Source organism: Pithys albifrons, chromosome 13 (assembly GCF_047495875.1).
Source record: "Pithys albifrons albifrons isolate INPA30051 chromosome 13, PitAlb_v1, whole genome shotgun sequence".
In the NCBI taxonomy this organism is placed as follows: Eukaryota; Metazoa; Chordata; class Aves; order Passeriformes; family Thamnophilidae; genus Pithys; species Pithys albifrons.
The window spans coordinates 18434659-18460720 of record NC_092470.1 but is presented as its reverse complement, the minus strand read 5'-3'; the positions used below and the strand labels follow the sequence as shown (position 1 = coordinate 18460720).

The 26062-nt window shown below is 46.4% G+C and overlaps 1 protein-coding gene across 2 annotated transcripts in view; it reads left to right on the top strand.

Annotated features, from left to right (window-relative positions):
- ADAMTS17 (ADAM metallopeptidase with thrombospondin type 1 motif 17) overlaps positions 1–26062 on the top strand; it is a 156729-nt gene that overhangs the window by 20141 nt on the left and 110526 nt on the right. For both annotated transcript variants that reach the window (XM_071568731.1, XM_071568730.1), the window contains exons 4-7: positions 1424–1596; positions 9803–9886; positions 10421–10578; positions 16571–16614. In XM_071568731.1, the coding sequence (XP_071424832.1) occupies positions 1424–1596; positions 9803–9886; positions 10421–10578; positions 16571–16614 (459 nt within the window). The remainder of the gene's footprint in view (positions 1–1423; positions 1597–9802; positions 9887–10420; positions 10579–16570; positions 16615–26062) is intronic.

The following is a 26062-nucleotide window of genomic DNA, read 5'->3' as shown; positions in this document are numbered from 1 at the left end:
TGAGGGTCTCAAGTTAAATCTAGGGAGAATTAAATAGTGAATCTGTGCCCTGGGAAAGGGGCAGCACATGTTGTGTGACATAAGAGGTGGCTGCGCATCCATTACAGGCTGTCCCATGGCACTCCTGCCTTGAATGTTGTGTTAATGCTATTCCTGGACTTGTGTGTTCTGTCCCCTTTTTCACAGGAACAAAAATCAGCTTTAGTACCAGTGTGAGTATCTTACCCAGGGTATCTCACAGTAAGCAGAGATGATTCCAGGGAATCTTGGCAGTTTGTTTCTTACTGTAAAAATAAATTTGTTTTGGTGACTTCACTTGCTTTTCTTTAATTTTACAACTAAACATGAACACGTTTTTTATCACTGCAGTGCAGTGAGTGGGTTCAGTTTCATATCTGACCTTCACTTCTCCTCTGTTCATGCCTCAGCTGCTTTGCACATCAGCCTCTGAGCTGTGAAACACATTCCACCTTTCAGCTTGGAGGGACACAAGCTCCTGGTACATCAGGCCCTTGGTTTGGAGGGAGGGAGGTTTAACTGCTGTGTTTAAATTTCTGTGTTAATGCTGGGTGACCCCTGCTGCACTTCCTACTCCTGAACAGGGGTCCTTGCCACAGGTTCTTGTAACCAAAGTTCCTAAATCAGCTGGTGCAGGGAGTCCCCTGGGTTTGGGTCGCACACCCCAATGCAGAGGGTTGTGAGCTCTGCTTGTGGGTGGCTGTGACTGCACCACCTCCTGCTGCTGCTCAGGCCAACAGCAATGAATGAGCAGAGCTTGAGAAGGTCTTCTCTAACCTGACCTGCTGCACTCCTGGGTCTCAGCCAGAGGCTCCTGTAGTTGGCCAGTAACGAGTGTTCCAAAACAGTGCTCCTTAATTGAAAGGTTTGGAGAACACCTTCTGTTCTGTCATGGCTCTGGTGGGGCTGGGGGTGAGTCTGAATGCAACTGATGGAAACAGTGACTCCAGGAGGACCTTACAATGTCCCTGGCTACAGAGAACCTGCAGAGTCTGGAGTGTCCCCTGCATCCCAAAGCATGGGTTCCTATCCTGAAATTGCCTTCAGCAGACTTTGCCTTAATTTGTTCCATTATAGTGGAATGTTATTCCTTTCACAAGCAGTATTACCAATTTCTGACATTTTTTTCAAGAGCATGACTCCTTGGTTTGAATTACAGTTAATCTTTGGCTTTTTTGATCTTCTCTTTTCCCATCCCCTTTCCTATTTGCACATCATCTCATAGGAATCTGCACACAGAGGTTCAGGTGGACTTGCAATGGAACCTCTTGGTTGCTTATTTAACCAGCACAGAACCCTTTAATGAAGGGTTATTGCAGTTTGAATAAGCATCGTAATGTTTGTTGAAAAGGGTATAAATATTTCATTGTGATCTGCCATCCTTAAGAAGCATTTTGACTTTTAGAAAAGAAGAGACAGAAGAAAATGAAGCCAACCAGTGACTGGAGGGAGAGGAGGAACGCGATCCGCCTCACCAACGAGTACACGGTGGAGACTCTGGTGGTGGCAGATGCTGACATGGTGCAGTACCACGGGGCAGAGGCTGCCCAGAGATTCATCCTCACAGTTATGAATATGGTAAGTGGGCATTTCACTCTCCAAACAAGCAGCAGGAGTACACAGATCATATCCAGGGTAGGTTAAAGCTGCTCCACGTGACAGCCGAAACGGGGAACTGTTTTGACCTTGAGGTGCGAGCAGAGGTTTGGTTTTCTTGCGTTATGTGGCTCCTCTTCTCCCTCTGTGTGATTCTTGGTATTTGCCTGAGATCATCACAATAAAACTCCTTTTTTAAACTGAAATTGCAAGTATTCAGTTAGAAAGTAATTGTCCAGGAGTGGTGTTTTCCACTGTGTTTTTGGTGCTGCTGGGGTTTGCCTTGGAAGAGAATAACCTGGTCCTGTCTGACATGGTGTTTCTTGGGTTCCTAAAGATTGCCATGGCACAGCTGTTTCATAAGAGATGCTTCTCTGTGGATCATTGTCAAAGACAGTCAAAGTGTTTCTGAAGCCCAGCAGAAAACTTTCCTTTATGTCCGAAATGCTTTTTATCTCTGATTTTTACATCATGAAAGTGGAAGGTGGAAAACTCATCACCAAACTGCCAGCTGATGCCATCCTTTTCACCCCAGGATCTCTGGGGCTACACAAAGTGGTCCTGATCATACCTATGAGTAGTTGATGGAGTTGGGCTTTAGAGGCATTCTAGGAATTCTGCAGGGAATCTGTCAGGAGCGAGGAGAAGGTTTGGAAGGACAAGCTCCTGCAGAGTGGGGGTGTTAATTTGTTAGCTGTCCTTGTGGTGAACCCTTCTGTCTCAGCTGATAAGGGAACACAAAGCCTCCCTCAGTGATTGCTCACTCACTGTTACTGGCCGTGCCTGTAAGGAGATAATGGCTCAGTTGGATGTGGGCATGGAAAACGCTGCTCAGGGACGGCAGGGGTCCTTCCAGAGGCATTTGCACAAGGAGCTTTGGAGGAAGCTCCTATTCCTCTGCCCGTGCTGCTGTAGCATCCAGGAGCAGCTCATTCTCCTCACTGTGTCTCTGTTGTTCATGAGCAGCAAATTGGCTTGGGAAGAAATAGCAATTCTGAATAGTAATTGCCTGGTGATGCGTCCCAGTGAAGAGCTGAGTGATGGATGCTCAGCATAAACCAGCTTTGGAACCAGCTTTAGAGGAGGTCTTGTATTCCTTTATCAAGCACTGGTGTGAGGGAGCTCTCCTGCAGTGCCCTGCCTTGCTGATTAAGCAGGGAGTTTGTTTAACTAGTCTTTTCCATTAACAAGCTGCTTTTCTGTGTCTCTTCCTCTCCCTTTTATTTACCTTCCATCATGCTGTGACAACAGTCACTTAATGGGGCTTCATTGTGGCCCTGCAGTTACTTGGTTTGCTTTGTAGGAAATGACTTCTTGCAGCAAATCCATGGATGTCACCATCATTCCAGGGTCTCCTTACCAACTCCCTGTGTTTAGGGATGTGTTTGGTGGGGGCACAAGAGATTTGTCCTTCTCAAAGCCACAGTCTTTAATCTCCAGATTGAGCCATCAGGTTGGCAGTGAGCAGGCAGAACATAAGTTCAGCTTTGAACAATTTGCTTCTCAAATCACTTTTTGAAATAACAGAAATACATGTTCAGATGTACCATATGTGTCAAGGCTGAGTTTCCTCCTTGTGCTGAATGCCTGGGGCCTTGGGAGGGGTGATGAAGCTTTTTGTTTGCAGTGGCAACTCAAGGGTCCTCCTACACTCAGTTCTGCACTGATTCATCAGGGAGATAATGGAGACCTGCCATTGTGCCCCCAGTTCTGCTGGGACAGGGATGTGGCACCATGGCTGTGAGAGCTTTCCCAGCTCTTGTCTAATCATCTCTTTTGATGATCATAGAATCACAGAATGGATTGGGTTGGAAAAGACCTCCGAGATCATCAAGTCCAACCCTTGGGCCAACTCCAGTCCCTTTACCAGATCATGGCACTCAGTGCCACGGCCAATCTCAGGTTAAAAACCTCCAGGGATGGGGAATCCACCTCCTCTCTGGGCAGCCCATTCCAATGCCTGAGCACTCTCTCTGCAAAGAATTTTTTTCTGCTCCTCATGCCAATAGGTCAATGATTTTGGCATTGCCATTGGGAGTCTCTGTTGTGATGCTTCATTAGCCTGTGAGGATTGTTAGGGATGAGTTCATTGGTAGCCCAAGTGGCTCTGAGTTCTGTCCTGTCTGTCCAGGCTGAGGTACTGCAGAACATCTCAGCAACACCATCTTGCCAGGTGTGAATGTGTATGTGTGAAGAGGTGCTGATGGATGGGTTGAGTCCTCTAACCCCATTTATTAAACAAATATTGAAGCTGAGTTTCCAGTGATTTGCCTGATGGACTTTTAAGCTTGGTTTTGGTGCTGCAGTGTGAGCTCACCCCTTTATTGGACATCAGAGAGTGCACATGGACGAGGACCCTTGGACGAGGAACTCATTTGTGTGACATCTCCCAAGGTGCAAAGTCCAGCTGAAATGCTTCCCACTGTTAAGTCATTGCTCCTAAAGGCTCACTCATGGGAGTTTTTTCTGATGTCTGATAGGATTTCAATTTGTGTTCCCCCTTTTCAGATTTCAGATTTGAATTCATGTTTCAGTTTTCCAGCCTTCAAAAGGGCAATGAAAGAGCCTCTCCCCTTGGTCACTTCCATTCCCACACTTGCAGGAACAGAATTTTTCAGGTCTCCATCTCCCTGAGGAACCTGAGGACCAAAAGGTACTGAGGAATAACAAAAGGCAAACACACAGATGGCCTCACTGCACAAATCCTTTATTCTGAAACTGTAAAACAAGGTAAAATCCAGGGGATTTTAATGTACCATTTGCATAATGAAAGCTGATCTTCATCCCAGCCAAAGAAGCTGGAGAACAGTTCTGTAAAATGTTCTTTCAGAGTTAGCTGTGTGGTTTAGGTAGGTCTTGGCCAAAGTCTGGAGTGGTTGGGATCCTTTCCTGTCAGCCCTGTGTGGCTGTTAGCTGGGGGACAGGGTTTGCCCCATGATGTTAGGCAGTGCTTACTCAGCTACCCTGCAGCATGGCCTGCTGCCTCCAAAAGAAACCAGAATGTTAATTTTGGCTTGGCTGCTTGTATTTAAGCAAATAGAGCATTACTGGTCAGGGGTATATTAACTTAACTCCTCTCTGTAAGCCATTACGTTTACTGTCAAACCACAAAACAAGCATTAAGAGGTCTTATTAATGCATTTTATATTTATAGTCATTTTAAATAAAGTGATCTGCCTTAAAGTATTTAATATCTATTTATGTTACAAGAATTTCTGAAGGGGAAAAAAGTCAGTGTTACAAAACATGGGTTTATTGCTCTCTTGTTAAATGAGAATCTTAGGGGGAAAAAACCCACCACCCTCCTCTGGAATAACAGCTGAAAAGCACAGCAAACCCCTTTTGGAACCCAGGAAAAACATACAGCATGCTGTGTTTTCAGTGATATTCTGTAGCTCTGCCCATCCCCTTGAACAGAGAATACTCACATTAAAAGTCCTTGGTTTTTTGTGAATGTCACTCTAGAGGTGCAAATTCTTCCATTTACTAAACTAATATTTGAAGTTGTAAGACAGATTTTTCCAAGATCGTGGAAGACTTTCTCTCTAAGGTGCTCTGTCAGGTATGAGTAGGAACAAACATGGCTCCAGGGATTTGTTGTTTTTTTTAAGTCACCACTGCTAAAATGAAACCTTTTCTTGTGTTCTGGCAAGGTGTTTGGTGCAGCAGGATTTCCAAACAGGTGATAAAGTTGTTGTCATGTCCATCTGCAGCCTTGGCAAGGCAGGGAGTGTAAGGGCATGGACAGGGACAGGTACCAGCAGAGCTACAGAAATGCAAAACCAGCCACTTAAACAGAGGTGCAGATTGATTTTTCCAAGTTAAACTTCTTTATTGAGCTTTTGCACAGTGTTGCTGTGTTTCTGTTTCAGTTCCTGTCTCACGTTTGCATCCTTTGGCTTGAGAGCATCTCCTGTTCATGCCCTTCTGTAGCCACCAGTGCCCAGAACTTCCTCTACATTCCAAACCCAAGTGCCTTTGTGGTGGAAGATGCTTAAAAACCTGCTTATTTTGCTCACCCATTCTGCTATTCTGCATCTGGTGACTCTGATTTCTCAGTGCATTTCATCCATGAGGAGCTGTTTGGATGCATGGTCTGGTTTTTCTTGCAGTTTTATGCATTTGTTTCCTCTTATGTCTTCTCATCTAAAAGGAAAAAGAAGATTCTGTGTCCTCATAGACAGAGAAACTGCACTGGCCTCTGCTGTGGCTGTTCTTCCTGGCTCAATCTTTGACTTTCTGGAGGAATCTGATTCAAATGATTGTGGAGCTTGTGATAAATGGGGATGAGGCCCTTTGGAAAGGTCTGTCCATGCCTGGAGTGTTTCTAGCCCTGAGGGGTGACTGGTTTCAGCCCTCTGAGCTCTGTGCCTGTTGGCTCCTCACAGTCATACAGAGCTGACTTTGCAACCCAAGTCCCCCCCAGACTGACCCTCTGAGCATTTGGGGACAGAGATGTCTGAATTTCCAAGACCACAACATAGTAATTTAGCAGCTGCTTTCTATGGGTTTAAGAACATACTGAAAAAGAAAGAGTTGGGTTGGGGTTTTTTCTCCCCTAAGTGCATTTTTGGGGGTTTTGGAATAAATTACAGCCATGGCTTGGTTTTGAGCTTGCCTTTCTCTCAGAGAATGCAGCATGGAGGGTGAGTGTCTGCAGTGTGTGTTAGTTCTCATGCAGCTGTTGCTAAGCCCTGGAATTACTGTGGAAGCTCTTTGCAGCAGAAAGCAGGAACTTGAAGTTACTGATCTTTTGGATGTCATTAAGAGGGAAAATTCTGGTGTTTTTCTTTAGCAATGATACTGTTTTACTCTCTGAAGCCTGATTTTACACTCTACGGATTGTTTTTCATTTTGGATTTCCCCTGTGAGGGTTTTTTTATGTTAGAGAAGCAGATAAAATCATTTTTATCATGCATGCATTGATGGATTTATATCTGTGCTCTTGGGGGCTGGCACATAAAGGCTCCAGAGCTGCCACTGCTAATCAGCTCCCTTACCCTGATCTGGAATTTTCATGATGGGAACAGGAACATGAGGGAAAAGGATATAAGTGTTTGATCACTGTCTGCAGATTTCCAGCAGCCCCAGGAGAAGGAGTTATGTCAACTGTATCTTATAGAGAGCCATGAATATGTTCTTTTTCATAATGTTTAAAGGAGTAATTTGAAAGCTTGGCTTTAGGTGGGTGTTAGAAATCCTATAGCACTTTTCAAAACAAGTGAAAGACAACCTCAGTAACCTGACTAATGCTCCTGCTGTCCAATGCTTGTCCAGCAGCCAAGGCAATGGGAAGGCTCTTGCTGGAGTGCAATGTTTGGGGAGGAAAAAAGGAAAAAGCAAAAAGGCAGTTTAGCCTCGGGGTTGCTGTTCTGAACTGCTCAACATCTGAAACACACACGTCTCCCTCCCACCGTCCACCTGCAGAGGAAGCTCTTGAGAATTAAAAAAAAGCTGAAATGTTGTAGTTGAGTTCCTGTCTCAGCCCAGCTCTCCTGTCTGGGTTGTGCTCGCTGCGTGCTGGGGCAGGCCTGGGCAGCTGCTGCCAGAACTGCCTTCCTGCTGCCCCTTCCCTGTCACAGCTGGGGCAGAGGGAAGGCAGCAGGAATGCAAAGGGGGCAGGATGGCCCAGGCCTCAGGCTCTCCTCTTTTCTTCAGGGCATTCTGTGCAGTCAAGCTCTGTCAGAGAATGCAGAGGAAGGAGGGAGATGGCAGAGAGGGGCTTTATTCTTTGGCTTGTTCTTCTGCACTTCACCTTCCGTTTTTTCAGTCTGTTTGGATAACTCTTTACCATCTCTCTCTCTCTGTTTCAAAACTCACTCTACTTTTGATGACTCCTCACAGAGAAGTCAATAACAGCAAGAAGTTCATCCACAGCAGGGCAGCCACAACACTTTGGTCACACTGACCACTGTTCCCATCCCTTTCCTTCAGCCTGGTGGTTAAGAACCTCCATTCCTTTTCCAGCCAAGCTGCTTTCTGCACTATGGTGATGTCCCAACCTTTGCATTTTATTCTATGGCAGGAAAAGGTCATGGGATGAGGCAAAGGGAAGGTGGTGTTTTGATTTACCTCTTTTTCTTCTCTCTATACAAATTATTTTAATTGGCAGATTCAGTTTTCAGCAAGTCCAGTGTGTGTTGCTATGATGGTAATTGTTAAGTGATCTCCCTCTCAGAGGGGAAGGTTCATGTTCTGTTTGGGCAGCTCAGACTGCCACCAATCTGGGGCTTCTTTGGGCTCCATTGAAGAAACCAAGCAAACAAAGCCTGAATAAACTAACAAAGTGGAGCCTCTTTTGCATGGCTGGTGTCTTTCTGGTTTAGTGTCCCACTGTTGCTGCTGCTTGGTGGGTTTTGCTCCTCTGAGATCGTTGATGGATGCAAATACAAGTGGAGTCAAAGTTATCCTTAGGACAGAGAGCACAAGAGAAAAGGCAGAAGATCTGACAGCCTTCAAGATGACATCCTAAACCCTCCAGCAGCTGGTTTGGCCAGGGAAAACCACCTTTGTTTTGAAGTCAGTGTGGTCTGACTGTGTCTGTGCTGGCTCTGGGGGCAGACAGGTTGTCTGCTCTGATGGCAGGGCAGGCACCAGGCTCAGTGATAACATGTTTGCTGTACCTGCTCTCATTTCATGAGTGGAAACCTTACGGGCTGGGCAGAGCTGGGCAAACCCCAGACATGCAGCTCAGGCTGGTGTTTCTCAACCCCTGCAGTGGAGCAGCAGAGATTGGCTCAGGCAGCCTGGTGACCCTCCAGCTGAAATCCAGGGCTCCATTTCCACAGGGGTCATCTGTCAGAGCCCTCCCTGCAAGTGTCAAGTTGATCCCTCCAGGTCTGTGCTGAGAGGCCTGAACTGCTGTGCCAACATCTCCCCGAGCTAAGCAAATAGTCCCAGCACTCGTGTGTGTTTGTGCACCAGCCCCAGGGAAGATAAATGGCTCATTGTGCTCCTGCTGAAGGGCACAGGGTCAAACACTGAGAGGCTCTGTCTTGCAGGCTGTGCCTAAATTGTAGGAAACATTTACCTGTGTGCTTAAATCCAAGCCCAAACACTACAGAGCTTGAGAATACTCTTACACTGAGCACATTCCTGAGTATTTGCACAAGCAGGAACAATACCAAGCGTTGATGTCCAAGATGTGTTGATGTCTGGGCTTTGTTGTAGGAAGTCAGCTGAGCCTCTGTGCTGGTTGTAGACAAATGAGTGAGGAATACAGCTCACCTGGAGCCAAACCCTGCCTCCTGTTTGCCCAGTCTCTCTTCAGTGGTTTTGATTTTAATTTGTTGACTAAATAGAGAATACAATACCCATCCAGTGCTTTTCATGTGGGATTTTACACCTTTTTGAAATAAACCCCTCCCTCACCTTTTTTGATGCAGTCTATTAAAGCATTTGTGCATGGAGAAATGGGGGGAATAAAATTCTGGCATCAATTAAAATCTTATATTCTAACCCCTGAAAATGAGGTGAAGTATCTGAGCTGGAATGAAAAATCTGGAGAAAGTAGTAAGGTAGTTTCCGGTGCTATTTTTGTATTTCCTGGGGCTTGTGTCATTATGTGCTGCCTTATTACTATTCTCTTATATAAGATATGAAAATAACAGAGGGAAATTGCTTTTCCATTCTATTTCCTGCAGTCTAAAACACACCATTATTTCATCTTGCATTGAGATATCTCTGATATTCAAATGCTGAAGGTCCATGTTAGTTGGATCCTTCATAACGTGTGTCCATGTTCCTGAGACTTCATTTAATAGAGTTCCTTTGGAATATTTTTCTCCTTTTCATTATTGTTTATTCGAGTTAAAACTTGAGGGCTTTTTATTCCCAGAAACTGGCTTGTGGGTTTTTTGTTTTGTTTTAATGTTTTTTATCCTTGAATGCTGAATCTTGCTCAGATCAGTCAGGTGGGGAGCCCAGGGAAGAAGGTAGGAACAAACCTGCTCTTGTTTTGCAAGTGTTTTAAACTACCCTGTGGTGTGTGGAACCATCAGAGCTGGTAACACAGTAGCTCTGAAAATAATCTTTGTTTTATTGAGTGTAGTAGCACAACTCATTGGGGGGGGTGTGTGTCAGTTTTTCAGGACAATTGTCTAACTTCAGTCAACAATTAGTTTCTTCAATTATTCCTGTCTTGGTATTGTTCTTGTTATAGTGTGGATTTTTTTTTGCATTTTGACAGGTGTACAACATGTTTCAGCACCAAAGCCTTGGGATTAAGGTCAACATTCGTGTCACCAAACTCGTCCTGCTTCACAACCGCCCTGTGAGTCCTGTGTCCCCTGTCCCTGTCCCTGTCCCCTGTCCCTGTCCCTGTCCTGTGGTGGCTCAGGGTGGGTGGGAGGGCAGTGGGACATTGGGAGCAGTGCCTGTCACACTTCCCCAGGCAGCACTGAAGGTGGGCAGTGTAGGGGGCTGTGGGACTGAAAGGAACTACAGTCCTTTTATTTATCCTTCCTGATAAATCTCTGTCTGATTATAGCTGTGGACCAGTCTCAGAAGTTCCCTGTTACACAGATTAAAAGGTTATGGCTCTGCTATCAAATGCAGAACTTCCAGACTCAGGAGGCTTTTGAGTGTAGAGCTGCATTAGAAACTTGTGACTGCTGAGCTGGTGGAGTTTGGTCTGTGGAGTCCACAGTCCTCAGTTTACCTGCTCAGACAAAACTGGTTTCACACTTTTCACTCTATTCCATCTATGTCTTTGAGCCTGTGGTTTTTCAGCAGAGTTCTGATGCTCTGTGTAAAGATTGTGGCTAATAATTGTTCTTTTGTGTCTTTTTTTTCCCCTCAAAAAAAGGCCAAGTTGTCTATTGGGCACCACGGAGAGAGATCTCTGGAGAGCTTCTGTCAGTGGCAAAATGAAGAATATGGTGGGGCAAAATACCTGGGTAACAACCAGGTTCCTGGTGCAAGGGATGACACCCCTCCTGTGGATGCTGCTGTGTTTGTAACCAGGTATGGTGAGGTCTGGTTATCACTTTGCTTGACCAGTAATACCCATTGTCAGTGATGGGCTTGTCTGGTCAGGCAGAAATCAAAAGAAAAGATGATACAGTTGGTAGCTCTGTGCTGTTGAGATGCCTGAGATGGAAGTGATGAGTCTTGTTCCTGTGCACACTTAACCAGGTGTTACAAAAGCATCTCCTTGTGAACAGAGCATTGCAGTGGTTGTCACTGTCACATGTCACATGTCACAGTCAGGACCAGGCACGACATGGCTGTGGCACAGGTGCTGCTTTGTTCTCACTCCCCCTGCTGTAAGGGGAAGAAGTAGAGGAGGTTTTGGAGCACGAGCTCTTCTTCCTAGAAGAAAGAAGGTGTGGGCTTGAGAACACAGCTGAGCTCAAGTGCTGTGTGTGCAGTGAGGGGTGAATCAACTGAACAGTCTGAGAGGAGCAGACAGTGTGTCAGCAGTGGGGAGGTGGGGAGGGAGTTATCTCCTAAGGAAAATGAAAGATGAATACCACAAACTGAATTAATTTCCTCTCTCTTTGCCTGAGGAGATAACCACTGTAACACCCCTCCTCTGTCAAAACTGAGACAGGGGAGGGGTGTCATTCCTAATTTGTTTGTGTGATTGGAAACTCCTGCCTTTATTTCAGGTGTGAGATAATCTTTGTATAAATACTTGAGGAAAAGTCTCTGGAAGCTCTTTACTTATTAATGTATCAAACACATCAGATAATGCAAAGACAAGGGTGTTGTAGGGACAACATTTTCCTCTGACTGCCTGAGCTCAACCTCACAGTACAATGCAAGCTCCAGATTCCTCACAGTTACCATAAGTTGTGAGTAGCAAACCCACAGTGTTTTAAGTAGTTTGCATCCATTAAGATGTAAAGGAAGAATTTATTTTTATAGAAATGATCCCTGAATAATTAGAGTGAGCACAAAATTGCAGTATAATATGGGTGCTCATTGTGCTAGAAAAACAGTACTTTTACCTCCCTTCCCCAGTCTGACAGGAAATGTCTGTGTGGCACTTCAGTATTACTCACCTCTTTCACCTTTTTTCTCTGCCAACAATGTCAGTAGAAATACATGTTTTTGCATAAACTGCCATCCTGATTGTAATAATCTGTTATGTCAACACTCCCAATGCAAATTGTCCCTGGGATTTTGGTGAGAGCTCACTAAAATAGAGGTGAGCTGAGCATGGGGGCAGCAGAGTCCCCAAGAATGCACCTTCACAGAGAGTTCCCCCAAACCCTTCTCTCTTCTCTGTATTCTCTGTAGTTCCCAAGCACTTACAGATACTTAACAGTTTAGACAGGGTGAATAGTTCCTTTGAAGTCAGTGGGCTGCACATCCTGGTTATAGTCAAGCATGTGCTTCACTGGATCAGGGCCTAAATAAATAACTAACATTTTTGTCAAACTCATCTGGGCCATCCAGTTGTCCTGCCTGACAAGTGAGGCAGACACAATCTCTTCTGATGTGCTTGGAGTGTGAGCAGAGCATTTCATCTGTGCAGGCTCTGGGCAGCTTTTAGAGCTGACTACATTGTGTCAGGCTGACTGAGCTGCACTCAGGCATCTGAGGAGGAATTTACAGGAGAATTGTTCAGTAGATTTGCAGGGGTTTGCAGTCAGGGTGGCTGGGGTAGTACAGGTTTGGGTTAAAACAGAATCAGCTTTGGTGAGGAAGTTGAGGCTATGCCTGAGGGGAGCATTTTCCCTGTTGGAGAGCCCAGCAGTGTGGCCTTGCAGGCTTTCCCTCCTTCTGGCTGTGTCCTGTCATCCTTATCCCATCCTGGTCCTGCTGCCCAGGGGATGCTGCATTGTTTGGGAGAGTTCTGGCCCAGCAACCCCATTCCTGTGTCAGGGAAATGGCTTGTTCTCCTCTTGGCTTTGGCACGGGGTCTGTGTGTGTGTCCCTGGGCCCTCCCCAGACTGTGCAGATGGACTAGTGGCAGGGGATGTGGGAGCAGCAGCATGTCCAGCACAAGGGATGGTGCCAGAAAAAGCAGAAGCTGAATTTTCAGCAGCTGCAGCTGCTTTAGGACTAGAAACAGATTCTTTGGGGTCAAGCTCTGAAGAAATCCCTCTGGTTCCAATCTGGCTGGGTTCATTTGAAACACCAAGGCATGCTTGCCTTTTGAAACTTCACCTCGAGCTGATGGTCCCCATCTCCTCATTTGTAAACAAATATAGATAACTTAGGTGGCAAATATCCCTCCTGTGGCATTTCAGTAGTATCCACCTGAGCTCCAGGTAAGAGGCACGTTGTGTCTGTGAAATAAGAATTGTCCAGCTCAGTAAATGAGTGAGACAGTGGGAATAATCTTGTCACAGCCCTGAAGGTCTGAGTGTAGAGTTATGCTCTCTATAATCATCAATCTTTACTTGTTCAAATTCTGTCTCTGAACTTGCAGAAATTCAGCTCTCTGGTATCTCTGGATATTGTACTTCATACTTTAACAGGCAGCTGAACAGAAGAACTTCTGTCTGTAGAACCTGTATCTTAGTCATTTTAGAAGCATGTCTCATCTGAAATACATTCCTCTTCTTGGTCCTGTGTCTTTTGCATTCCCTGGAGAATCTTCAGCCTCACTGATGCTGTCCCAGCTCCTGGCTGGGGGTGTTTTGGTCACCTATTAGACCACAGGCCATGTGATAGCAGAGCAAAGAATGTCACAACACTGGCAGGAACAGGATTCAGAGCTGGCATTAAGCAAAGACTTTGGTTTTTTCCTGACATAGTGGTGTGGTTTTTGCCTCTGCTCCTCCCTTCCTTTCACATTTCTCCAGCCTTTGCCTTCCCATTAAATGGGCAAATGGAGCAATTCCCTGAGGAAAGTGGGCACATAGTGCTGCTCAGTGTACACATGGATGTGGGAAGTTTATTTTGGCAGAGTTTTGACTGTACCAGTTCCCTCTGTCTTTCAGCTTTATGACCCTGCAGGGTTACAGTGGTCAAAAGATGTCATTTGAAGGATGCTGGGAATGGCCATTCCACAGAATATTTCTTATTCCTGTTGCACAGTTCCACCACTGTCCTTACAGGAAGGACTTGAATTGCAGGATTTAGCTTAGCACACTCTTAGGTATTTTTTTCCAGTTGGTGGGAGCCAGATGGAAGAGTGGCTGTAGGAGGAGTTCTGAGCTCTTCTGGCTATTTTTATTGAACAAAACAACGGACTTGTTGTTGTTTTTTGAGGAGAATTGTTACAGTCTGATAAAGGGAACCCTCTGCTTGGTTCCACATGAGATAATGACCAAGAATGTCACAGGTCCCTGGAAGGTGGGAACATGTGTCCTGGTGGCTGGAAGTAAAGAGAATTATCCAAGACTTGGTGTGGTAAGGTCAGGTGTTGAATTTGAACTGCAGCTCCTGCAGTCAGAGTTTTAGTCCTCCATAAAGGATTCTGCTGACAAAACTACATCTCTGTGTTGAGACCTTGCACATGCAATGAGTGTTCAAATATCTCTTTTATATTGTTGAGTATCATTATAGTACCAGTCATGTTGGATGTGGGTGCAGCTGAGCTCAGAAATGGGAGGCACCTGGGATGGAACACTGTTTAAAAGCAGATGAGTTTCAGGTGCCAGGATGGGGCCCTTCAATCACTGCTGTGACTGATCCACAGGTGAGACAGGTTTGCCTTAACACTGTTCCAGTCTCTGTCTGCCCTGTGATTGCCAGGGAAGGGCTGTAGGAGTTTCAGTGATTGGTTTTGTAATTAGGATGGCTCCTTGCCCTTGGAAGAAGACTAAGGACCCACCATCTCCTCTGGAACTAAAGGTTTGGATGTACTTTTCTCTTTGGCCACAGAGTTTTGGGGTAAAACATTTGCAATAGGTCTGGATGATTTGAAGCCTGGCATTTTGGTACAAGGTCAGTGAATACAGGGATGGAGTCTCTTGGACTTGTGTTTGTGGCAGTTTTAAGGATGGGCTGCTGAGGGGGTTTGTACATGGAGTGCCCCATGCAGTGAATTGGGCAGCTGTGTGTGTGTTTCAAGCCCTTCCCTGACCAAACAGCATCACAGACAAGGGTTGTTCTCCTCTGGGAGAGTCTGGGTCGTTCACAGACCCCTCATTTTACAGGACAGTGGCAGCTCATCTGTGCAGCTCCCTCAAGGTGCCAGACACCTCTTGGTGTGGAGGAGCAGCGTTGCTGTGTGTTGCTTGCAGGGCTGGATGGCCCCTGGAGAAAGAGGCTCTCCTTGCAGTGGCCTCCTGCCATCCCCTAACAGTTCAGTTATCTGTTGTCACAAGAAAAGCATCTGTTTGATTTACCAGTTTATATAACAGAAGAAGTCCTTAAATAAACCTCCCTCAGGTTGGCTCTGGGAGCTCCAGCAGGCTCTTGGTGCCAGCTCTGTCAGGAGACAGAGTGTCATTAGTGTTCCTTGGGAAGGCTGCAGTGCCAGGGTGTCCAGACAGTGGAGAGCTGGGCCCGTGTGGTGGTCGCAGCTTCCGAATTTGTTTGATTCCTGGCTGATTTTTTAACACTTTGTGATGGTTGTTGTGGTTTTTCTGCATTCAAGCACCGTTAGTTTTCAATGTCTGCTTAACAAGGGTTGGTAATAGCTGTTTGTTTCTCTCCTTCCAAGCCTTTGACAGCTTGATTTGTGACTTTCAAAGGAGTTTGGCTGAAGGGTTTGTGTTCATCAGCCACAGTCCTGGGCCTTAAGTCCCTTTTCCTATAAACCCAAGTTTATAATTTTCTTCAGGGAAAGAGTATTTTTAATATTTATCTATTTTTTATATTTCTCTTAAGTATTTTCTTTTTCTAAGTATTTATCTTTCTCTAAGTGTTTTTGATCTTCCTCCTGCCAGACTCTTAAACTCTGCATCCCACAGGGACTCAGGAGTTTCCAATGTCACACTCCAAATGCATTAATAGGATTCTTCCAGCAGCCTCCCCACGGGGTGAGGAAAGCTATAATGACAGAGATTGTGGTTCCTCAGCTTCCCTTGGCTTAAGGAACTCTGAAATGTTTGAGCACATGTGATGTTTTCCTCCAGCTCCTCTTCACAGTGGATTGCACTGCAGAGCGGAGCTGGTGAGGATGCTCCGGAGTGTTCAGGTCTAAGTGCTTGTTGAAATGTATGCAAACCATTAATGTAGTTGTAAAATACCTTTTCCCACACTCACAGTTGTTTTTCTGTCATGAGGAATCTCATTTACACAATCTTTTCACCTGAAGTGGCCTGGCTTTGATGGGGATCTTCAAGGTTTTTTATTGTGTTTGTATTTAACACAGATCTGTGTATCCCTCCTTGATTTGTGAGGGCCTGTGGCACATGTAGTATCTTCTCCTGCCTTGATGAGGTGTGGGGGAGTAACAGAGACCAAATGAAGTCTCTTGAACCTCTCTGTGTTGGGTTCAAGTCATAAAATGGCACATCTGACTGTAGGAGGTTTAGCTGAAGTCAATTTACCTGTTACCTGAAAAATCCTGAAATTCTCTTTATTCTTCTGTGTCAACATCTGTTATTCTCTGCTTAGTTCTGCTTCTTACTTGTCCTTTTCTATTCTAGTGGAAGAAGAATACAAAAACTGTGGAATTGGGAATTTCTGGGTGTGCATTATCAGTTCTGTACCTTCAGGCAATGCCCCACACATCTCCCACCCCCACTTCTGAGGGTGCTGTTGCATCACAGGGTGTCTGCTCCTTTCTGTTACAATTCCCCTGTGCAAAGAAGCCCTTCAGCTTCAATCCAGGTGCTGAGGGAGTCTGACATCCCAGAGTGGGGCAGGGCTCTTTGAGCTGCTCAGTGTTGAGTCTGTTAAATTGGAGGAGCTGATTCCCATAATTGCTGTAATCTCCCAGCAGCAATCAGTGCTGCTATCGGCCTTGGCATCGAGGAGGCTGCACAGCAGCTTGTGAAAAATGCCCAAAGCTCAGCAACCCCCAGGATGTGAGTCATGCCCTGGTGCCTTTTCTCAGTCTGCAGGCACAGGATACATTTCACTCCTGTTCTGTTTGTCTTTCTAGGACAGATTTCTGCGTGCACAAAGACGAGCCTTGTGACACTGTGGGTAAGTCAAAGAGGCAGGGGAGGGTGTTTTCAGAGCCAGCTCTGTGCTGAGAGGGCCTTTCTGGGCAATCTTTCATTCTTTGGGTTGCTGTAATGTTGGTTTTGCTGCTCTGGGTACCTCTGTGATACAAGGATGGATTAGCTGAGCAGGGTATGAACTATAAATAAGCCATTAAATTTTAACCCCTTCTCAACCCTGGGGGTCTTAGTGTTCAGGAATTGTTAAGTATTTCTGCTTCTTTGGAGTGGATGTAGAAGAAACTGCCTTCTAGTGTCTCTGTATGAAGTTCCTTCCAGTTGTCTCTCACCTAAACCAAGAATTTGCTAACTGAGGGATGTGTTTCCCATTGTGAGAACCTGTGTGACATCCCAGATCAAACTGAAAACTTCATTGTGGGAAAGCCAAGTTAAATCTTCTGCCTCCTGCTCTTCCTGTTTCCTAACTGCCTGTAATCATAACCCTACATACACAGGGTCCTCACATCCCACACTTTAAATGCTCTGGGTATTTCCTTCTCTCAGGGAGCAGTGACCTTCACTGTGTCTCTTCTCCTGGTGTTTGTTTTAATCCCCACAGTGGCAGCAGCACTTGGAGCCACAGCTCAACATCTTTTTGGGGATCACATCATTTTTCTTGTTTTTAATTGCCTCAGAGTCAAGTGGCCCTTTTCTTACATTCTCTGTAAGCTTGGGATGGATCCTAATTTTCAGGGAGACACTTGCAGACCCAGGAATTGCTCTGCTGGCAGTGGGTGATGAGGAGCAGGGGGGAAGTACCTTCAGCAGGAGCTCTGGAACAACCTGTGGAAGGCTCATCCTGGAATGCAGGTCCTTCCTTCCCTCTCTGTGGTGTGGGGACTGATCAGGAGAAAGGAGGAAACACAGAGCTGGAATAGCCACACACATGAGCAAGGACTGGCCTCTATATCCCAAATTTTCTTTCCAGTCAGAATCCCTCACAGTGCATTTATTCTATTTATTCTGTGTCCAGTGGAAAACACACTCCCACTCAGGAGGGTTTTTATACCATGTACCTGCACCTGGAGATGGCTGTGGTAAGGTACAATAAAGAAGTTAAAAAAGAAAAGAGAAGCTGATGGAAGACACATGCTGACTGAAGTCAGAGCTCTTTCCATTTTTAAAGACAGTATTATTGAAGATCTCTACTCAGGGAATGATGTTACCAGAGGCAGCATGACTAAGGAAATATTTTTATGGCTTCTTTTCTGCTCTTACAATACCCAGGTTCTTTCTTGGGCTGTGACTTGCTGCAGGCTGTGGCTGCAGTCGAGCAAGTGGATGGTCACAGAAATAAAGATGAAACTCATTTGTTACTCTTTCCAGCATAGTTTTCCAAGACACTTAGAAGGTGAATGTTCCTGGGACAAGAGCAGTCTGGCCTCTTTGCCCTCTTCAATCCTACTTTTCTTTCCTTCTCCCCTGACAGGTTATGTGGCAGCAAAGCACTTGTATCTTCACTTTTGCATAATTTGTGCCCCACTGGGCTTTGTTGTGCCATTTGTATTTTTTCATGGCAGAGGAAGACTAAACTAATGAATGTACTTGTGTGACATGCACAGGTTGAGAGAGTGGTTGTTGGTAGTACTAAATTTTAACCCTGTGAAAGATTGTACAATTTCCCTCCTTAGTCAGAATAGGGAGAAACAGGTGTTGGTTGAGGAGAAATAGGTTTTTAATGGGCACCATTCCATGCCCTGTGTCTGTACCTGGGTTATACAAACCACAGTGTGGTGGGGCATTTGCTTGGGCTTGAACTGAGTGCAACAGTCAGGGCAGGAGGGTGCCCACTGATGCTCCACACTGGCTTATGAAGATTTATCTTGGTGTTCCAACCATCTCTGCCGTTCCCAGGTTCCTGTTCCTCACTCCAGCACCCAGATTGTCTCTCCAAACCAGCAGGACTGCCTGGGAAAGCAGGAAGTTGGTCCAGTGAGTGACATGGTGCTTGGTCTTGATGGTGCTGCTGAGGTTACAGCACTCCCCACAGGTCTCTACAGCAGCAACTTGCTTTCTTTTCTTGCCTTGTGCTCCACTTTTATAGATGAAGAACGTGGTCTCAGCAGATGCATGTGTGTTTTATACCTGCTCATGGGGAAAGTTGGCCCTTGCAGTAACAATACTGCAATCCTGTAAAGGAAGAAACATCTTCCTGGTGAGCAGGAACTCTCCTGAACTGGGAGGCTGAGGCTGCTGCTCTATATAAGGCAGAGAATCTGGGCTCTAGACTCCTGATTTCTATTCCCAGCTCTGGCTCTGACTCATTGTGTGACATTTGGCAAGTCACTTACATTCTGAAAGCTTCTGTCTGCCTCTCTGAACTGAGGCTTTTGAGTGCAAAGCTGCAGGAGGTTGCAAGGCTCAGGGAGGTCTCCCATAAAGCAGGGGGCTGTTCTTGGGGCTGTGATGCAGGACAGGTCCACAATCTGGTGCTGCTTAGTCATGTTCATGTTAAGGAATCTCTTAGATCATATGTACTAAGAGACTCAGACTGCTCTAGGGAATGTTTTTTGACGTGACCATGCCTTGATTTTCCTTGCATTGTGAGAAACAGGGAAGCAGAACTTTCCCTGGTGGAAGCTCTGAGGCCCAGCTCTTGGTCAGAAATGGGATTTTGAAGTTTGAATGGCTCATCAGAGGTGTTCCCTTGTGCTCTGAAAGATCCACATTGGAAAACCTATCTGGAAGCTTTGCCTGCCATGCAGACACAGAGAGAAAACAGCAACAGGAGGTTTGTGTTTGTGTTCTGGCCCCTCACTGAAACCAGTTGCTGTGGGGACTTGGTTCAAGTTTTCTTGGCCCAGCTGCCAGGGCAGAGTGGAGGGTTCCATAATGGCTGGGACAAGCTCAAAAATGGTGCAGGTATGAGGGTATGTCTTTGTGGGGTGATGCCCCACTGGCTGCATGGTGGGACAGAACCTCATTTGTGTAGGGAATAATTGGTTAATGCTCATTTTCCTGCTGGGGTGGGTAAGTTAGCCCAGAGGAGGGCTGAATTCCCAGGATGGTGGGCAGAAGGAGGGCAGTATTCCTGTATGCAGTACATTGGTGACCATCGTGTCCAGCAGCCTCCCTTGCAGGACCTCAGCACTCTGTGATGGAGCTTTGCTGTGTGTGGCACAGCCTTGGCACAGCCCATCAGAGCTCCAGAGCCTGCTCTGGGCTCACCCCTCATGCTATGACTCCAGCAGAGCTCTCCTTTCCTGCGGGAGGTTCTGTGACTCCAGCGGAGCTCTCCTTTCCTGCGGGAGGTTCTGTGACTCCAGCGGAGCTCTCCTTTCCTGCGGGAGGTTCTGTGACTCCAGCAGAGCTCTCCTTTCCTGCGGGAGGATCTGTGACTCCAGCAGAGCTCTCCTTTCCTGCGGGAGGTTCTGTGACTCCAGCAGAGCTCTCCTTTCCTGCGGGAGGTTCTGTGACTCCAGCGGAGCTCTCCTTTCCTGCGGGAGGTTCTGTGACTCCAGCGGAGCTCTCCTTTCCTGCGGGAGGTTCTGTGACTCCAGCAGAGCTCTCCTTTCCTGCGGGAGGTTCTGTGACTCCAGCAGAGCTGCCTCTGCTCTGGCCAAGCTGCTCCTTGAGTGTCTCTGCAGCTCTGGAGCCTGCACAGGGTCAGCATCCAACCCCTCTGTGACATCAGCAGGTTGAGAATGCCCCTTGTGTTCAGTGTTTCCACTGCTGGTGCCAGAGAAGCAGCTCCATGGTTAGTTAGGAATGATCCTGCATATTTGAAGGCAGAGCTTGGCCTGCCTTGCTTGCTGTGCATGTTACCCCAGAGCCAAGCTGGAGCTTCCCTGTGTTCAGCCAATAATAAAAGTGGGGGCAGTGTGGAATTGGGAAATGGAAAATGAGAATGTGTCTTAAATATCCTTAAATTGCCCTGGTTAAAAATGACTTTACCTCTGCTGCAGTCACATGTGCTTTTCTGTGGCTTGGTGCTGGGGAAAAGAAAGCAGAGGAAGTGTGTACAGTGCAGAGGGGCAGGCTGAGCTGCAGGAATAGCTGCCTGGAGAAAACCAAGCACACAGTGGAGGTGATTGAGAAACACAGTTTTCCAGACTCTTTCCACAAGTGACTCAATGTTTTGTGAAAAACATTCCCATCTCCTGGCTGTTTATCCCAGTAAAGTGCTTCAAAATATGCCCAGGTTTGGCAGACCAGGGTCTGGATCTCCAAGCAGGTTTTTTTATTTCACGTAAAACACCTCAATAAAGGACCACATTTTTACCTTTTCCTTGGCCCTTTGCCCCTGCAGTTGGGTGGCCTGTCCACAGCAAGGGACAGTCCTGCTCATTCCCATCTTCCTCCCCATGTCACAGTGATTCCAGTCCCCTGACAGTGTCACAGCAGAGAATTCATCCCCAAGGAAAGGGGAAAAGACTAGCTGGTTTGCTGGGAGTGGAAAAGAAAAGGAATTCTCCCATTAAAAACATTTTCCACAGTGGTTTGTGGTGAATGTTCCTGTATATTCCAGGGCGGGTTTTTAGTTGGTGCCAGAATAAATAGAAATACCTGCTGCTTCAAACAATTCCTCAGAGCAGCAGTGCCTGGCTCTGGCAAAAGCCTTGCTGGGCCTGTCCTTCAGCCCAAACACAAGCACACTTTAATACTTTCAAATGAACATATTGGAGGCTGAAATGTCCCTTGAAGAATGGCTGTCAAGTTGATTTGGGGTTTGGGAAGGAGAGAGATCTTGTAGAACTGTAATTTCTGTCCCTGTGGCTCTGCAGGGCAGTGCAGGGAGGCTGCTGGATTTGGGAAGCCACAGGGAGCTGTGGTACAGTGCAGAGGAAGAGGTTTTCCCTTGCCTTTTGGTTGCTGGGCTGCCACCCCAGTGCAGAGCTGTGCTGTTGGGCATATTCCCCACTGCCCTCTCCCGGGCTCCACCCTGCCCACTACAGCCTTCCAGTTCCTTTTCACCACCTGGCAATCCCTCCTCTGCCAAATTCCCACTAAAAATGCCAAGTGAGTGTGATATGAGATCACATAAACCTTAGTGGGAGCTCTGGGATGCCACTCAGGTAATCAGGAATTCCTGCTGCTCTTCCTCACTCCAGTGTCCTGGGTGTGCTTTTCCTTCTTTCTGGTTTTGGGGACATGTCTTAGAGCTCATCTCTTTGACCCCCTGCCATGGGCAGGGACACCTTCCCCTCTCCCAGGTTGCTCCAAGCCTTGTCCAACTTGGATTTCATCAGAAAATTCCCTGGCTGCCAGTGCTGTGGCACTTTCCCACCAGGCACCCAGCACTGCAGCCCAGATCCCAGTGAGCACCTCAGCTCCTTTCTGTTGCCTTCATTAAAAGGAGTAAGTCATGGGGGAAAATATTTTACATGACTTTGTTGATATTTATTCTGATACTCTGACTTCATTCATTTCAGCTCTGTGTCATAAATCCCTTTCTGTGCTAAATCTCAGTGCAGTTCGGCTGCTGCAAGTGCAAACACGTCCTGCATTCCTCTCTAGGGCCCTTTCTGTCTGTGGGAAATGATACAGACATGGACATAAAGCACCTGGGAATTTTGGTCTCGTAGCTTCCAGGGCAGGGACCTGCAGGAGAGGCTCCTTTGCCCATCCTTTCACCCCCTTCCTGGGTCTGGGGGTTTGACATGCAGTCACTGTGGGGAAAAAGGACTTCTTATTGCTGTTCAAACTACCAGTTCCCCATTAACTTATGGTATAGTGTCCCCCAGAAGCAATTTGGTACATTTTCATGCTTATATGGAGTGAAAAACCATCAGAAGCAGCTTTTAATATTTTCATTTGTGTGATAGGTGGTTCTCATGGTTTTGGTTCTTCTCAATATAGAACTTCTGAATTACACTTGTATCTCCTGGCCAGTTTTCTGCCTCGCTTATTTTCTGAGTCAGAGATGATTTGTGGGACTCTGCCTGACACCCCAGGCTTTGCTTGTGCCTCAGCAGCATTTAATGCCGATTTAAAGAAATCTCTGCTGTTTATCTCAGGAAGTGGTCGCTGTGTTTGCAAACAGACAGGCTGAAGGCAGGAGCCTAATTGATGTCCAGCAAAGCCCACACTGCCAAACAACTGTCAGGACAAGCTCTGGAACTGCTCCTGGCTACTGTGTGTGTGAGGCTGAGGAGCCCTGCAGGCAGACACAGCGGAACAAGCTCATTAGGGTTGATCTGTGCACAGAGCTCTTCTGTCCCCTGGGGTTTTCAGTATTGCTGCTGTTGTCGCTTGCCTTGCCTGTGGAAGTGGAGATTTTGCTGCTCTCTGCACTGTTTCACACCTCAGCTCCATCACTTCCCCTTGCTGAGGGTTTGTTTCCGTGGGGGGCTCTCACAGCAGTGATCATAAAATAAAGAAAATCATCAATTCTGCTGTTATAGCTCATCCTGCTCCTTCCTTTCCTCTTAGCAGTAAATGGCTGTGGAAGCAGTGTTTGTTTTCCATGGTGTCAAACCTGCTATCAGTGCACTGGAAGTGCCAACCCAAGGGCCTCTGCAGCTGCAGGTTGGATTTTCTGCTGTGATCCACCTCAGGCCATATGGGAAGGGCAAACTTGGGACTCAGGAAACCATTTCTGTCTGGTTCTTACCCAAGAGCATGGGATGATTTTGCACATCCTGCCTTCCAGCCCAGTGCCTTACCCCTTAATTCACTGTTTCTGATGGAGCTGTGCCATTAAACCATACACTGGGGATTTTTTGCATTTTATTTTATTTTATTTTATTTGTAAAATAGAATTCATTGAGAGGAGAAAAAATGAATTTGTAAATAGGGCTTTTCCTCAGTAAAATCCAAGGCTCTTTACAAAGGAGATAACAATGCTGCCCATTGCAGTGGTGAGGAAATGAAGGCTGGAATGGGATGGGAAGGGACATGCCCAAGGACAGAGCTGGCTGGAGTCTCACTGCAAAGCCCCTCAGAACTCTTCTTAGGCCTTCCCAGGGGCAGCTGCACTTCCTTGGGCACCAGCCTGTTCTTCAGGTCAGTAAAATATTGACTGAAACCTTCAACAGCCCAGAGGTTTGTGTTCCTGCTTTCCCCTGCCTGGTCCCTGCTTTTCCCTGTGTTCCCATTCCAGCCTGGTCCCTGCTTTTCTCTGTGTTTCCCATTCCAACCAGGTCCCTGCTTTTCCCTGTGTTCCCATTCCAGCCTGGTCCCTGCTTTTCCCTGTGTTCCCAGCCCAGCCTGGTCCCTGCTCTTCTCTGTGTTTCCCATCCCAGCCTGGTCCCTGCTTTTCCCTGTGTTCCCATTCCAGCCTGGTCCCTGCTTTTCCCTGTGTTCCCATTCCAGCCTGGTCCCTGCTTTTCCCTGTGTGTCCCATTCCAGCCTGGTCCCTGCTTTTCCCTGTGTGTCCCAGTCCAGCCTGGTCCCTGCTCTTCCCTGTGTTTCCCACTCCAGCCTGGTCTCTGCTCTTTCCTGTGTTTCCCATTCCAGCCTGGTCCCTTTGCTGCTCACTGCAACCCTTGCACAAAGCTGACGTGTTTATATCTGAGAAACCTCAGAGGTTTTTCTTCTCCTCCTGTCAGACAGAGCTGGCTTTCCTCCAGCTGACTGCCTTACAGTGCCTTTATCCTCTGCTGGCCTGCAAACATTGCAGAAGTTCCTATTGTTTTACAGAGCCTGTAGCTAAAAAGCCAAGCTGTGTAACAACTTCTGTCCATGGCTGTGCTCTGGACTGCAGACACACAGGGTTACAAGGCATGATTGCATCCATTGGAGCATTTGCTCCACTGGATAATCAAATAGGAGCATTCCAGTTGCACACAGGATATGTAAGAGTCAAGGAAGGAAATGAAGGACAGTTGCCTACTGTACTTTTACATTTCTTTTGTCTTGCAGCTGCCAAGGCTAAATGCAATTGTGAGAGCACGTTTTAAATAATGTAAAGATGAGATTTTACTGGTGATAACCAAGAAAACCACACTGGGAAATGTGCATAAAACTTTCCCTTCCAGTCCACAGGGAGGGATTTGACCTGCACTGATATTTTCTCATTTAAGGGGTTTTTTTTCCAGCTTTGGTTAACCATCTGGTGACATGACCCAGTACAATACCTAACCCATTTTGCAGGGTGTCTGGGCCTGGAAGGATTTTGCTACACCAAATGCAGTCAATAGATTGAAAGTCACTTTAAATCCTTGGAATGTTGTTGGGATTTATGTAACAATTCTCCCACTTCCACTACCTCAGCATGAGCTCCAAACTTTTCACTTGGGATTGTGCAACACAAATAGGACTTGGGTATGTAACAGCACTTTGCACCACTGAAAATCTTCCCTGTGTTTACCAGGCACTGAAAATCTTCCCTGAAAGTGCAGTAGGGAGTGTGTTCCAGCCAGCTGTGGTCCAGTACAAACTCACTTCATACTGTCAATATTGATGGCAGGTGCTGTGGGAAAGGTGATGAAATTTGGAGCTGACCCAAAAATACACAGACACATTGTGGGGAAAAACCCCCTGTCTCTAAATGCACAGCAGAGCACTTTGAATTTGCACATGGGACTCTGAACAGATCTCCCTTGTAGGAAATCCTGGGGTTTCCTTATCAAATTCTTGCAAATTTAGATGGGAAGGAGAGTGTAGATGGGGAAATTTTAGCCTCATTCTCTCTGAGGGGCATAAATGTGTGTGTTTTTGTGTGTATAAACTGTCCTTGAACAGGATTGGAATTCCTTGGGGTTTTATTTGGACACAGCAGTTCTGCTGTATAGATTTTTAAATTTCACATTCAAAATCCTATAATCTGCAAAGTTTTTACCTGAATTAATTTGACAAGTCTTTTACCTTTTAGATCAACTGATAGACATGCATTGAAGTTACTAAAACAACAATTAAAACCCCCTTAGACTCAGCCCATCAAATCTCTTTCTCCTCCTGTACTCTTAGGGCAGCATTTGTAGAATGCTCAGGATTCCTGTGTTTGCTTAGCTGGGAATTAGTCCTGTGCTTCTGCTTTAGTTGGTGGTCAGGAGCAGCCTGGAGTTTCTGTTGGCTTTGTGTGGTTGTGCCAGACGTGTTTGTGTGGCCATTGAGCCTGAGCTGTTTGCAATGAGCTCTGCCTGGCCTGGCCCAGCCTGTGGGTACTCAGGGATGTTCTGCTGAGGATCTGCTTGTTGCTTTGAGGAGTGTCATCCATCAGGCTGCAGCATGGACAGCAATATTTGTGCTGGGGTAGACAAACAGTGTAAACACTGCAGTTATTTATAAGAGAACTGGCCAGTGAGTTAAGAAACTCTGGGTGGATGTTTTTGTTTGTTGAAAATGAGCTCATCAGTCTAATCAGAGTTTGTTGTTCTTGAAATGACAGGAAAGTGGAAGATTGAAGTTAGATTTCTATTTTGCATTTATATCTTACCTCTCTGTTTAGGAAACCTGTACACTCATTTCTTATCTTGCTTTTGTAGCCACGTCTGTCAGTCAGAGAGGAAATGTTGTCCCAGCTTGGTCTTGCTGGCTCCCAGTGTGCA